At 37.2% G+C, this 15,612-nt stretch overlaps 1 protein-coding gene across 1 annotated transcript in view; it reads right to left on the bottom strand.

Annotated features, from left to right (window-relative positions):
- LOC139142402 (betaine--homocysteine S-methyltransferase 1-like) overlaps positions 1-10,435 on the bottom strand; it is a 28,837-nt gene extending 18,402 nt beyond the window's left edge. Inside the window, exons 1-5 of the mRNA XM_070712325.1 lie at positions 10,335-10,435; positions 7,211-7,298; positions 5,851-6,041; positions 4,293-4,487; positions 2,908-3,019 (exon numbers count right to left, since the gene is read on the bottom strand). Coding sequence (XP_070568426.1) covers positions 2,908-3,019; positions 4,293-4,487; positions 5,851-6,041; positions 7,211-7,229 — 517 coding nt within the window. The 5' untranslated portion in view covers positions 7,230-7,298; positions 10,335-10,435. The remainder of the gene's footprint in view (positions 1-2,907; positions 3,020-4,292; positions 4,488-5,850; positions 6,042-7,210; positions 7,299-10,334) is intronic.
- Positions 10,436-15,612: the final 5,177 nt, after the last annotated feature.

Below are 15,612 nucleotides of genomic sequence, written 5' to 3'. Positions count from 1 at the left end.
CGTGAAGGAATGTCAAAAGACTAACTTCTTTAAGCGACTAGAATTCATAAACGTATTCCAAGAGATAGATAATGATGACCAGGAGGTCATATATTTACAAGAATATTGGGTTCTTCGATTGATTCGCGACACAGGTAATCGATTTATCTTTCAATCAGACGGAAATATTTATGTAAAGATGTGATTTATTTTGAATTTTTTTCTTCTGAGTTATTATATACACGAAGTGCACGAAAATGGGATACGATAGATCATTATTACCGACTTTCAGCAACCGAATACCGCAGGGAACGAAAGCAGAAAGAACTCATCATGTGATTGCTCATAATCCAAGTGAGGCAGATCCAGGCCAGACACTTATCATACGATGTCCAAAGTTAGAAAGCGGAGTAGTACTAGTTCCAGATACTTTCGACCTGGTTTTTGATCTCGAAGTAATGGGTCACCAAGAAAACCGAGTAGTGCAAAATGTTGCAAAAAATTTGGTGGAGCGAATGGTTCTCACATTTGAGGGTTAGGCACTTTTCAATTTGAATAAATATAACCTTATTGAATGTTATCGTGATCTCTTCAAACATGAAAAGGAGAGAACGAACATGACACTGTATGGAATTCAGAATGAAAATCTAAGAAAATTGAGAAGTGGCGCGGCCGATGCAGATGACAACAGGCTTACAAAATGGGACGATCATTTACTTTTTGACACATATAAAACAAAATATGCTATTCGTTTGACTCATCCCCTCATAACAGGTCATGGGGTTGCATATCCATCAGCGTAAAGGAGTCATATTGAATGGGAAATTACGCTTGCACCCGCCTCCCAATTACTTGTCAGTAATAATAATGTTACACCCAATTATAAATTAAAAAACATTCAAATGGAATATGAGACATTAAGTGATCAAACACTCGCGAGAGAAACTGCTGGTTATTACAACAGTGGGAAAAGTTTTCTCTACGAACATTTACATTATTTTAGAACAATCCCATTCAAAGAATCAACCACGGTTATCAATGAAAATATAAATGTACCACGATGTAGCATGAGAGGTATCGCGATACTCTTCACTAAAAATCAGAATCAGTTAGAACTGAACAGTGAACTTTTCTTTAATCCATCCATTGAATCTGTGTCTGTAATGATTGAGGGTATTGCGAACAAAATATACGCTCAGAAGATGTTACCAAGACAATTTTGGAAAGAAACACGACGGTATTTTGCTGAAGATAAAGATTGGTGTGAAATTGATATAGATGAAGTTGATTATTTGAAGAATAAATTATGTCTGTTTATCGATCTGCGTAGTTTTAAAGATATTGAATTTCATGGACATGGATTAAGAGTAATGAACACAAAAGATGGAATACAGCTTGAAATCCTGAAGAAAGACACCTCAGTTAAGGCTGGCGACGACGCTCACGATGATAATATATTTGCTCATGTATGTTATTAGCGATGCCCAGGTCTCTGTTTGAGATAGTAGATTAAAGTCTTTACTATTTTAGTTAACGAGAGTCATTCAGAAAAAATTCTGTAGAAACGTTCCGATAGGATTTTCATGAAAACCGTTCCGAAAAACTGTAGAATGACAGACCTGTGTCATGACATCACAGGCTGCTAAGCAACACTCGAAGCCTATCGAAACGGGAAGCCCCTCGACATATACCTCAGTCATGCCGCATATCTTCACATACTTACATCAGCTGGACTCCGGTTCTGCTTCCGTCGACTGACTGACAACACTCCGTTCCGAAGGGGCCTTTATATAGGCTAGTTTGATGGTGATGACTCACATGGAATTTCCCTCACGTACATGTCTATACATGTTGTGTGTTTATAAATAGCGTGGCTGCGTGTATAGACATGTCAGTGGGGGCCTTCTGTACTATATCTGACTCAGTGGGGAATTCCCTCTTCCACGCAGGCCCAATAGGCAAACGCGTAAGGGGGGAATTCCTTGTAGTTAAATAAAACAAAATTTATCACAGTTATACACATTATATATATTACTGTGTATGTATCCGTTGTATCGTACAGTACACTTGTTGCAACCAATCAGCTACCTGTAAGCCTGGCGCGGGAAGAACTAAACGATGGTAACGTACTAGCACTTTATATTAGTTTTGTTTTGCCTGTATTTTAAGTAACATTCAAATTTCGCTGTAGGTAGTGTAAAGCCAGTTCTTTGGTCTTTTCTTACCCCTTTTGCTATGTAGACTTTTTGCTGCAGTATATTCCGAAAGCAGGTCCTCTGCTAGGAAGTACATTATTTGTATTTCGTCATTGTTAGTACAGTATCTTACTATTGATACTCACATAACATTCCTTCTAAGATTTAGCTTTGAGGTACCTCTTCCTATCATTGTTTATTTTACCAACCAGAGATTAAATCTGCTAAGATAATTTGTCTAATCCGTCATGTTCCTTACTTGTGACTCAAAGACACTTTCTTTATCTTCGGGAAACCTCACCTTCCGAAATCAAGACATTTCTACCCTCAACAGAAACACTTCATGTCACTGGACGTATGCACGGTCTCTCTTCCAATTGTTAGGCTTCACTGTATGTAGCCTCTGTCTATTACTAGTTCAGTAATAAAGGAGTATAGTCATCTTTAGCATTAGAGGACTTCGTCTCCCAACTGCTTTCTCAGACCTGATCATATTTCATTCATCCTCCCCTTTGTTATCATATGCAGCTGTATTTTACACCTTACCGTTTTATACATTTGACATAGCCCTTCTCCTTTGTCAGTTGTGTTGTGCCATGACAGTGATAAGAGACGGTGTAGTTTTAAATCAACATTAGGTTATTACATTCTCTACTACTTTAGAGTATAACACATAAAGTATAACCTTGTTTTCTCAGGGCGTACGAGTTGACTGGAAAGATTTATCCCGTACCTTTGCCAAATTCCTTGATTGCTTTCAAAGCCAGCATAGCTTCACCGAAGTGTGCGTAGGTTTCACCAACGATGAAATCAGCTCCAGCTTCTACGGCCCACTCAATCATTTCCTGTGTGATGATTTCACAACCTTTCGTAATTCATTGAATTTACAACATTCTTATCCAGTACCTTTATATTGCAATCACTAAGCCTGTATGGATGAATGTTGTAATGTGAACACTGTGTCAGGGGTGAAAATGCGGTCGACATTATTACACTCATTGCTTCTATGCAAGTTTTATGGCACGATACTGGTTGTTATTATGCAGACTTCCTTGCTTACTGGTGCAATATCAAGGTGAGTAAGCCATGTTTATGTATTTAAAAGGACATTATCGCCATCTTTTGACCCTTTTTCTCCCATATTGTTGCAAATGAACAGTTGCTGATGTCGTTCGATTTATTGAAAGATGTCTAAAAAATGGTCGACCATAGACAACTTCCATGGGATGATCCAATTTTGCCTACATTGTGTACACTCGGGTCAGGGGTTAACAGTAACCCATCTAAAACCTCTGACCCGAGGTTTTCTACACAGTGTAGGCAAAATGGGATGGAAGTTGTCTATGGTCGACCATTTTTAGACATCTTTCAAAAAGTCAAACAACATCACCAACTGCTCGTTTGCAACAATACGGGTAAAAGGGGCCAAAAGATAGCGACAATGTCCCTTTAATATCATAACTCTATACAGACTCTGGAAGTAGCAGTTTTTGTCATTAAACCCATTCCAAACTGGTAAAAAGTACAGATGACAAATCACCTTATCTTATAAATCAACTTCTACCGAAAATGTAGGTAGTCAAGCATTATTTATTTGTTCACAGCGTCAAGTAGTATTGTAGTATATTAAAATCATTGAGTGTATACCAACTCTCTTTCAACTCCTCTCTCCTAGGACGTCCAATGCAATATATATATATATATATATATATATATATATATATATATATATATATATATATATATATATATATATATATATATATATATACGAAAAGATCTGTAGAACGGTAGGTTGTTCTAAGATTGACCTTACTTCCAATCATATATATATATATATATATATATATATATATATATATATATATATATATATATATATATATATATATATATATATATATATATATTGCATATATATAGAGAGAGAAAGAGAGAGAGATAGATAGTACATAGATAGATAGACAGATAGACAGATAGATAGATAAAGAGATAGATAGATAGATAGATAGATAGATAGATAGATAGATAGATAGATAAGGAGTATATTTTCTTAAAACTTGCATAGTATTATCAGACTAATTGGGGGGGGGGGGTAAAACAAAATGAAAACCATACCTTGAACATATTCCATATTTCTTCCCTTCTTGCCTCATTGTCTGGTTGATACATATTTGTGTTGCAAATATTGCCAGCCATCAGTGTGCCTGTGCTATCTGCAACCTCCCGAGCAATTTTAAGGGCTGTCCGATTCATCTGTTCCAATGAATCTTCTATTCCCGTTAGGCGTGCCTTAATACGTGTAGCATAATACTATGGAATATGAACACAAGAAAGCATTTGGTAAACTGTGCAACGCTCGAAAGAACTGCAAAATAAACCAGTCTGAGACCCTTATCGGATACATGTTACATAAACGCATAATGAGTGATTTGATGTTATCGAGCGATGAGACCCCTGATAATGAAGTCCAAATTCCGTCAAAGAATGAAATATCTAAACGACGCGAGGAAAACAAACAGTTCCAGAGGGCACCTACAGAGGGCTTATTGAACTAATAAAGGTAAAAATTTGGAGTTCACACAGCATACTGTCGCAGGAAGCCCTGTCCTTTTTGAATCCGAAACCTTCATGTGATTGGGGTTTATGCATGTGGGGATGGGCTTGTGTGTGTTGTTGTAGTAAGAAACGCGATTTGGGATAATTGGTTGATGAAGTAATATTGGTTCAATCTGCAAATGTAAGCTCGTCTTCTTATTTTTTATACACTTGTTTTAATGAGTAATTTGTAATATTGCAACATTCAGCTATAGGGCACCTTACACTCTTGGGAAATTTGAAAAATATGCAGATCCAATTATCCCAACTTAGTTAACTAATCGTGTTATCAGAAAAAGAAGTTGTCATATCAACTAACAGCATTTCTGCAGTCCATTAAGATAATATGGGCCTCGAAAGTGAAAGACTTCCACTCAATCTTTCCTCAATGAAACTTTCGACCATTATCTTATCAAAGCAAGAGTAAAATTCAGGCGTCGTGCAAAATTTGGTACCAGAGAGACAAATTACCTACGATTTCCCGAAATAGGGATAAATAAAATTTTTGATTTTCTAAAAACTAAGGCGGTAACAACTTCTTCCATCTTGAAAATGAGCCCCCACAAGTGGTAGAGCGGTAGGGGTTTGATACATTTTGAAAGTCTGAATAGCTGTCCCCAAGGCGCGTCACGCATTACTTTTAGTAAATTCAGCCATGAAGAAGAATCCATTGAAATTCATGAAACGAAAGGTCTACAGTCTCCCAGACTTATCACCATAGTGACTGCTTATTAACAAGACTTTGAAGCAGGCACTTGTTTACCAGTAACACTACGATATAAGGGACTTCTGAAAGGTCAAGCCATTTCTTGGGAAACAAACTTTTTAAGGCTCTTTAAGGTACGCATTTGAGGATTAAAATTGACGAATTCCATTCTATCCATCGAATGATAAGGTTCTGTTTATTAATTGTTGAACAACATGATTTCTCGTTTTATCGATGTTTTCCTGAGGTGGAATACAGCCGTGTCTGTATTACTCTCCGTTGATTATTCCACGAGAAAGAAGATATTGTAGTTCAGTACACGGTTTTGTTGCACCTATTTTGGCTTATTGAGGACTTTCACCTAGTACATACCGTATAGGCGAGCACCACGTCACTTCCGTTGTGAACGAAATCCCTGTAAGCACCCCTCACAACCTCTGGACGGTAGAGGACCGCCTCTGGCATTGCTGTGCCGAACTGTAAATATCCCAACCTGTCGAGGTGAAACGAATATCCCTCTGCGACGAGTACCGACTCTCCATCTTTAAGTCGTTCCAGCAACCCTGTAATTGAAGTATGTTTGTCAAGATGAATAAAGACATTATATGATATGGAATACGTCGTCGCTTGCACGTCACATAAAACTTCACATCAAACCATGACGACATTCACTTTGGTCAGCATTACAGCTGAAGCTCGCAGTTTATCAGCACAGTATCATCTTTCTGACTGTGAAAGTTGACGAAATAATATCCACATGATCGATCAAAGAATGTTAATCAAGGCATGGTTATATTCAGAGAGCAATGACAGTAAGTTGTATCATTGATCATCCGTCGTAATCATCTCCCTTTTTTTCTTTTCTTTTTTGAACGCATTGAAATTTGACTTTCGATAGAGGAAAACACAATGGTCGTTTTGAAAGAAGCCTGCGCTGCAGAGAAAACGTTAACAGCGTACAAATCTAAGAAAGGAGAAGTTCTAAGGGGACTGTAACAGGGATAAGTTGGGTCAAAGAAAAATAATCGCAATCATACCAATCCATAATCCAATGACAGTAGGTCAGAATTCGCAAGACAATAGTTGTAAACATAGACACAAAACAGCACAGAACAGACAGTAAATAGACGCTACACAAACAAAGTCATAATTATGAAAGAAAGATATATGGACCTCGGGCCATGTACACTTAGCAGAATAGAAAACGAGTACGCTTCCGTCCTTTCCTTCCATTTTCGATTAATTTTAAAATTAACTCAGTTAATATGCTACTTTAAGAAGAAATTTTAAACTTTTCTTGGGCAAACTTAGAAATAATTCTCTTTCGTAATCAATAAGTTAAATCATTGGTCAATGTGCAAAGTTCGGATTAAGATATTCCTTAAAATTTAGTGACTTCGAAATTCAAAGTGTATTAACTCTAGGCAGGAAGTAAAAATTTATCCATTTGAAAATATTAACCACGATTGATGAAACTTCATTTTATCCACGGGCATTAATACGAATGCACACCAACAACCGGTCACTGGCAGTAGTATTGTGAAATCCATGGAGCCCATTCTGTCTTTAACTTAGTGCGTTAGTCTGGTGTGATACACGAGCCCAGTCACAGGTTCTCGCAACTAGTGTAGGCAATTGACTTCAGGTTGCAGACAAACCTTCTTATTCGGCATTGCGTGCTATGGATGTACCTGTGAAATAACTGAAGTTTTTCACAAAGACTCGATCTTACCTTTGACCTTCCCTGCCATGTTAATGCGAACTCTTCACTGTTTATGATCAGATAGATGGTCACTCATAAATCACCAGATAAGATAACTCTGCCACAGACACAAACAACTGTCACATAACTTAAGAATGGATTCAGTAGACGTCAAATAAAGTAAACTAAGACGATAGGCTGCGTTCACAAAACAGTTAGGGGGACAAGAGGAAGTCACGGGGGATCGAAAATTTTGGGGGGTAGTAGAGGGGGACCTGAAAGTTTTGCTCTGCCTATAGGGGACCTGAAAATTTTGGGGTTACGTTTTACGATTCCAAGGTTTGGCCGGCAATTAAATGAAAATTTATTAGCATTTAATATCGTCCAATTGTTTAATGTTAGTAACAATTTAACAAGAATTAGAACAATTTTGTCGCATTGCATTACTTTTGTCCCGAAAAGGTCTTAAAATGTATGAATTGTTGTAAAAAAATCCCATACAAATAGAACTAGTGTCGGGGCAGAAGCTGCAACTGTTGATAATTTTTTCAATATTTCTAATCAGTATATCAAACACAGTTTCCTTTTGTCTCCCTACAGCATGCTGAAACACATGATATTCAATTTGTCAACAAAAGCCTGCATATGAATATTGAACATGATTGGAACTAATTTAGGGTAATTGAATTTTCATATTTTTCAAATTTCTCAAAAGTATTAGGTGCCGTAAAGCTGAATGTTGCAATATTACAAATTACTGATAAAAACAAGTGTGTAATATAAAACGAAAAGCAGATGAGATTACATTTGTAGATTAAATTAGCATTACTTCACCATAAAATTATCCCAAATTAGCTCAATCGTGTTATTGGATGATTACTGAATTGGAGTCCAGACTAAAAGTCATTATCAATTGTACAAATGCGGGGTACATTCACAGGCTGTGTTTGCAAGCCTGTACTGGACAGTTCAACATGCGGATGGAAGTAGAACAAGAAATCCCAATGCAGTTGTATAAACTTAACAAAATCATTGTCAAAATTGTCAAACTTAATACAACTATACTGCCCTACCACTGCCTACAGGCAGTGTCACTGTCGCTGCATACCGGCAGAGACAGCTATAGCTCTGACTAAGTATATGAAGTAGTTAAAGAAGAGTTCAGTTCATGTGACGCTCATGACAGAAAAAGATACTTTTACACAAGATCAGGCCAGAAAGCAACACATGGAAGACCAGAAGACTTGAAAGTTATCAGGGATTTTTTAATTGTGGTAAATGAGAATTATCAAACTTTTAAATATTGAAGAAAAAGATGGGGTCATCATGCTTTCACATTGTCACCGTGCATTAGCACAAAAGTAAACAAAATTGACAAGGAAGTAAAACTTTGTACAGTAAAGACTAATTTAAATGAAAAAAAATGTGACTAAATTGAATTAGTTCAATTTTACCAAATTTACCGTTATTCAACCAAACACTTCAGAGATAAATGTTTATTTGATGGAATATTTGAACCTTCCACTATTTTAAACTTACAAGTAGCATCTAATGTAGCTTGAAGAATTCGCAATTTGTATACTCTCTCATGATCGTCATTTTATGTTCTTTTCAGCAGGTGCCACTTGCCTGGCCAGATCGAGTCGGATTAATTCAAGCCAGCTTTGACTGGTAAATAAAAAAATGTCCACTGATTTGTTTAAAAATACCGCAATTATACGGTGTCGCTCAAATTTGATCAGAATTGGTACTTTCCAAAGATCAACAATAAGTGTTATTTCTATCTGTTCAGTGCAGGAAAATTATACGTTGATGTTATGACAATTTCTGCATAGTACAACCAGAAAAACAACAAGAAATATTTAAACCAGAAAATTAAGAATGACAAAAGTAAATAAGGTCTTTAGGTACTGAAGGTCAACTTTAGCTACATGCATAGCAGAGAATTTTTCAACCATGGATGTACAAAAATAGTCATCCATGGTTTCAGCAGATCTGTTAATATGTCACAGTTCATAAACAATGACAGAAAATGACCAATTAGCTGTTTCAGTTACTGCTACCACTCCAAAACATAATAGGTACCCTGCATACAAATAGGTTAAAATGTGTGGGCTGATTCAGTTCACTGCCACCACTCCTGCACATTTGCAGGATTTCCCTTTTTCTTACCTCATTTGCACATTTTTGAATCTGACGTGTTCATTTGAACAAATTCACATCTCAACCCCTACATCTACCCGTACACCAAATACTGAGACGGTAGCTTTGGCGGTATGGGAGCCTTTGTGTGTGACGGACATACATCCGCACATACATACCCAAAAATATACAGACAAACAGACGCCACCGACTCATCTTATAAGCTCTTTTTGGTATTTATATATAAAACCAAATATGAGCTAAAAATGAATCAATTTAAAAACATGCCTTATAGGAATATGGCTGTAGAAACTGCTAATAAAAGGCAGTGTTAAACATCTGCGGGAAGAACTGCGAAATACATGCCATTGTTTATTTTTTCTTTGCGTGCACCCTAATAAATATGCAGCTATATGATGATTTGTGGAGGACTTGAAAATTTTGATCATATAGACGGGGGGGGGGGGGACTTGAACATTTTTTGGGGTATCGAGGGGAGATCTGAAAAAAACATGATTTCGATCGATATTCCTCCAGCCTCCCTTACCATTATTTGTATACGCAGCCTTAGTGACAATCATTTCAATCGCACACTTTTGATCGGCAGCAGCTTGGGATTGCCATGTCATGACATATGAGATCAAAGTCCGCAAAGAGGCCTGTTGCGCAGACAAAACGGTAAAACATATCGCCATACTCTTTCAGCATATCGCATGAATACACTCTTTCAAATCCAATGTTGCTTCGACTGAAAATTATGATTCATTGCTGCAATGCACAGCCGTGTCGATAAGCACTTAGTTCGAGACGCATCTCCGCCCTGCCTTTCCTTCAGTCGCTTTCATTTACTTTACGGTTTCGCCTGACATTTTGCAAGTGATTGTTTTCAGTAACGAAGCAAGAAGACAGACCAGCTGACCATTCGCTGTATTTAGAAAGCATCTAGAGTAAAAGGAGGCACAGCGCTTTAAGAAACCAGACAGTGTAAAGTTATATAAAGTGTGCCACTTACCGTGTCATGAAGTCTTAAGCCTACATAGGTTGTTGTTTATATCCAGGGCTGATATTTGTACATTTTAATGTCAAAGGTGACGTAAACGCATGTGACCATACAATCGTTCTGTCCAGGGGTGGGAGTTCAGAGCAAGCAGCACAATGACATACAGACATTGTGGCAAGGAAAGCATGCACAGACTAGTCCTGACCAATGAAACCCCCGATCAATCCATCTCTTAACAAACAATAACTGATACAGTATGCAAAACTCATCCCTTCGAATTCTATACTCTAACTTAGAAGGTAGACGATATTATCGATGATTTTATACGATATCAGTCGATAAAAACGCATGCCGGACATCTGCCACTTCCAAACCCTTCTAAGACAGTTGCATCAGATATTATAGGATAAAATCGATAACATCGTCTAACAGCTTAGTTAGTGTCTAATATTAAAAGGGTTGGGAAGTATACGATGCCCGACACGGTGTTTTAAGGGTCTGTGAACATATAAGACTGAAGTCAGGCTTACACAATTCCTCCCACATCCACACAAACACATCAGACAAAATACTAACATCAATGCAAAATTTATAGACACGTACAATTCAATGTAATGTTAAATGTTAACTTGCAAACGTTACAGAAATATTACTTCAGGACTATATTTGGCAATCCGATATTTTCAGATAAAACAGCATGTCCGGCATCGGCCACCTCCCCACCCTTTTTATATTAAACTTTAACTAAGACGTTAGAAGATTCTTTCAATTTTATCCAATTATATCCCATAAATCAGCATTCCGGGCATCGATCACTCGCCAACCTTTCTAATATTAGACTCTTATTCAGAGAACTTAGACAATATTATCCGACAACGTCTAAAGTGCCAATGTCGCCGTTTCCTCAAAGAATGATATATTATGCTGGCCTTGTCAATTGACATGTCAAGCGGTAGCAGCAAAGGGAAACCAGAGATCTGGTGGTTGTCGTTATTGTTTGTATTGTTTTTCATGATTGTATTTATAGTCGTGTCGTTGTTGTTGACCAAGAAAATTCAATGAAAATATCAATTCTGTTGTTTTTGTTTCAAACGTAATAATATAGATGTCCTAAGAAACATGAGGACATTGTGAGTATTTTTGAACAAATGCAACTGTCTCCCAACGTACAACAATACAAACAACAACAACAACAACCAGATTCTCCGGGTTCCCTGCGTTAGCAGTGGTAGGGTTACTGGCGACAGTCTTCTGTCTATGGTTGAACTGCATTTACCGACGGGAGACCATATCAGTCATTCATGTGCCATATATAAACTGGTAAGCATGTTTTCCCGCCTACAGTAATAGCAACATCACACTGTGTAAAATTAAATTCGGCGTCCTGAAATCTCTGTCAGTAGTCGACCATTTGAAATTAATTGACCTCCAAAGTTTGAATGGTTGGTCAACCAAGGGGCGGTCAACAAACTTTGTTTAGCATTCTGTTAGAGATGGCGTATTATCTTATTTTTACAAATCAATATAGGTACCCTACCTGTGCTGCCCTCGTCGCATCCCGTGCATCCAAGCACAAATGCGTTACTGTCCAGCTCTATGTTCAATTTTGTATTTCATTTTATATGATGCAAGATTTAGATCAATGAATATCCTAGATCGTAAACGAGTGATAATCGTTTGATAATTTATATACCCAAACTAAGCTCAGAGCTCACAAATTTTCAATGAATACATTCATCGACGAAATATAGCATCAGATATTCGTTGAACATTTCGCCTTGAATGAAATCCTTAAACTCAACATTGAAGTTTCAATAATGAGGAATGGTTTTGTAAATAATGAGCTTTTAAGCATGAGTATGTGGTATGAAATTTTACCGCTAGGGCTCAGCGGCCTGCTAACCATCATCGGGAAATTATGAAATGTATAGGAACTAAAATTTAAAAATACGTGAAATGATATTTTGTCAAATTTGCACTATACAATATTCAGAGATGCATTTTGATACTTCAAAATCATTCTCGCCTTTTCGAGGTTTGCTGTACGTAGAAAGAGGTTGTGATGATATTATCTGAATACATTGGGTACAAGGTCCGAAAGAGAGAGGCTTTCGGTTGGCTTATGTCAAAAATACCGTCAAGGACACTATGTGCTCACATTCGGTTTGAATTAGTCCATTCGAGAAATATTTAAACCAGGAAAAACAAGAATGACAAAAGTAAATAAGGTCTCCAACTTAGGTACTGGAGGTTATCTTTAGGAACATGCATATCAACTTCTATAGCAATGGAGAAGCAGATCCTAAATACATAAGCAAATGTCAACGACAAAACACAGAGAAGGCTTGATAAAAAGAAAAGGTGGGAGTGGGCAAAAAATGCACAAGGGATCTGGTAAAAAAGTAATGCTACATCATCAATCTTCTAGACCCTACCCCCTCCTGAATATCAAATGTTCCACCCCTTGGTATTACATAAGACCAAATGACAGGAAGTACATTCACAACATTGGAGATTTTTAATTAATGCCACGAGTGTTATCATTCTAATGTAAACAGCACTTAAGGTAGTTACAGATAGGGAAATGCCTTCCACTGTGGGCGGTGATTACAACATCTGGAAATATCCTGGATCCAAATTTCTCATCAGTTCTTGTATGTCTTACATAGAAAAGTTGCAAAAATTGGTCCAAAATGTAAAAATTCACCTTAGCTTTGTTTTCTGGATCAAATTTTCCTACAAAATGATACCAAACATGACAAAATTATGTTCACAGCCTTCAAAATTGTCTCACAACATATCCTGGGTTGGTGTAGGTCATTTAAGGTCACAAACTGAGAAAATTACCTAAAATATACAAATTTTGGGGTTTACCAACACTTTGAGCAGAAAATTTATCTAATAACATCTTTTGGGACTTTATACCAAATTACAAAGCTATCAAACAAGGGACTTTATACCAAATTACAAAGCTATCAAACAAGTAATTTTGAGATACAATTTTCTTGACCAAAAATGACAATATTGTCTTAAAAATACAAATTTGTATATTTCAGGACAATTTCAACATATCTAACTATTGTCATCTCTGTACGTCTGTGTACCAAATATGAAAGCTGTCTGTCCAGGGGTTTTAAAAAGGAAATACTGTTTAAGATTTTTTGACCAAAAAAGACAAAATTGCTCAAAAATAGTAATTTTCCCAATTTTGTCATAATTTCAACAAATTAGAAGAGTAACACCCTTGCAAAGAGACAACCAAAATTTGAGAGCGATTGGGCTGGCGGTTTCAGAGAAGAAGAATTTTTACTGAAAATGAGAAAAATCACCAAACAATTCAGCAAAAATACAAAATTAAGGATATCTTCACAATATTCATAAAACTGTATAAGGTTCACCTAAGGTACTTGCACACAAATTTTCAAAGCAATCAAAAAAGCGGTTCTTGAGTTATTAATTCTTAACCATTTTCACATTTTGTAAGCTCATTTGCATAATTTTGGCAATGCAGACTTCATTTGAACAAAATCCCATCTATAGCCCAGGATGCATCAGCACACCAAATATCAAGCTGAAACGTGTAGCGGTTTGCGTGTTTTTGATGTTGACGGACATACTGTACGTACATACATACATACATACATACATACATACATACATACATACACACAGACGCCATCGACTTCAGCCTATACGATAAACTCACATTGGTGTAACCAAATGTGAGCTAAAAAAGGGACAGCGCCTACTGTCCCGATGACCGCAAATCCAAAGAATAGGGCAATAATGTTTTACTGCATGTCTGTTTACGACCACATCTATTAGATTTATAATAGGAACAGGTTGTCCTTGCTCCTTTTTGTCACATTGATCAATACATTCAATTTGACATGTTTATTGGCAGAAAATGTAATCCGAAGTTTGCAGTGATATTTTTAACACCATGGCTGCCACAGAAGGAGACGAGCATAAACGTGAACGAAGACAAATTCGATCGGCAGCTCGACAGACGTCCAAGAGCAATTGTCACAAACTAGACCGCCGATGAAATTGGTAGTTTTATATGACATCACCTGAGAATGTGTCCTTGTACTATCAGCTGAACATTTATGATGATCCTGCAAACTCAAAGAGAAACACAAGAAATGGAAACATTACATCTGAAGAGTATGGTGCAAGAGTTCCGGCTTTTGATAAGATATTCACGTTGTTTTATCGGATCTTGAAATCGATAGTATCAATTTGTTAGCTGTTCAAGTATCTAAAAATACTCATGATTCAATGTATTGTGTTAGTCTGTATTCAAGGCAAGAAGTATTGTCACGCATGCTCTGTCGAATTTCGCCAACAGTAACTTTACATTCCCGTACGCGTGCTACTCGACTTCGCCCAGGTTGTAGTAGAGCTTCATGCTTTCATCAGCGACGTCTTTCTTCACTTCGTGTCAGTACCATAGACGTAATGCTTGGACATGTCAGGTGAGAAGCGACTGGCGGTCGGTGATTGGCCAAGAGACTCGGTCAAGCTTCGGGTGCGTCTATTTCAAGATCCGAGGTGCAAAGTTGTATGCAAATGAGAACGAGTGTTGCGAAGTGTAGCGAAGAGTACCGAAGCTAAATTAACACTACAATTGAAAGCTAAACGTTTTAGATTTGTTGGTTTATATTGAATAAAGCATTCTGTCAATTTTGTACATTCAGTTTCTTTGATGCATTGTCAAAATAAAGCCAAGTATCGCGTACTTGATTGCTTGCCATGGAAGGATAGGACTTGTGTAAAGCAGACCTATATTTTTATATCTTGAGGGTCTTTGAAGATTGATCGGAGAGAATTCTCTTTTTTCTCTCTGCTTCACCTCGATTTTTTAGCAAGACCGATTCGGACAACTTTTTGGGTTTTTTTGCTTACAGTCTGTCAGTGATATGTTTCGGTTTTTCTTTTGTGCGTTTGTGCTCCCCTCTGCAAATAACCGTGTTCTTTTTGTTGAGACGGTTCTTTTTGTTGAAATGAAATAAAAAAAAAAACGCAAACTGGGAAAGAAATGTGCGGCATCACAAACTTGACATCTTGCTAGCTATTCACTTCTAAGGCATCTGCCTCAGGTGGTTGGAAATCCTTAAGCTTGCAGCTTTGCAAGCGCCAAAGAATCCAAATACATCTCCGGAATATGTATGCGCCACAAAAATGCAGTCTGATTTTTGTTGGATAGGGATCAGGGTGGGAGCAAAGTTTTTCGACAAATGTTATGTGACATCGATGACCTTTGACACTGATTTTACATATCGCTCAA

The sequence above is a fragment of the Ptychodera flava genome, chromosome 10, assembly GCF_041260155.1.
Source record: "Ptychodera flava strain L36383 chromosome 10, AS_Pfla_20210202, whole genome shotgun sequence".
NCBI lineage: Eukaryota > Metazoa > Hemichordata > Enteropneusta > Ptychoderidae > Ptychodera > Ptychodera flava.
This window is presented reverse-complemented; position numbering and strand designations above follow the sequence as displayed.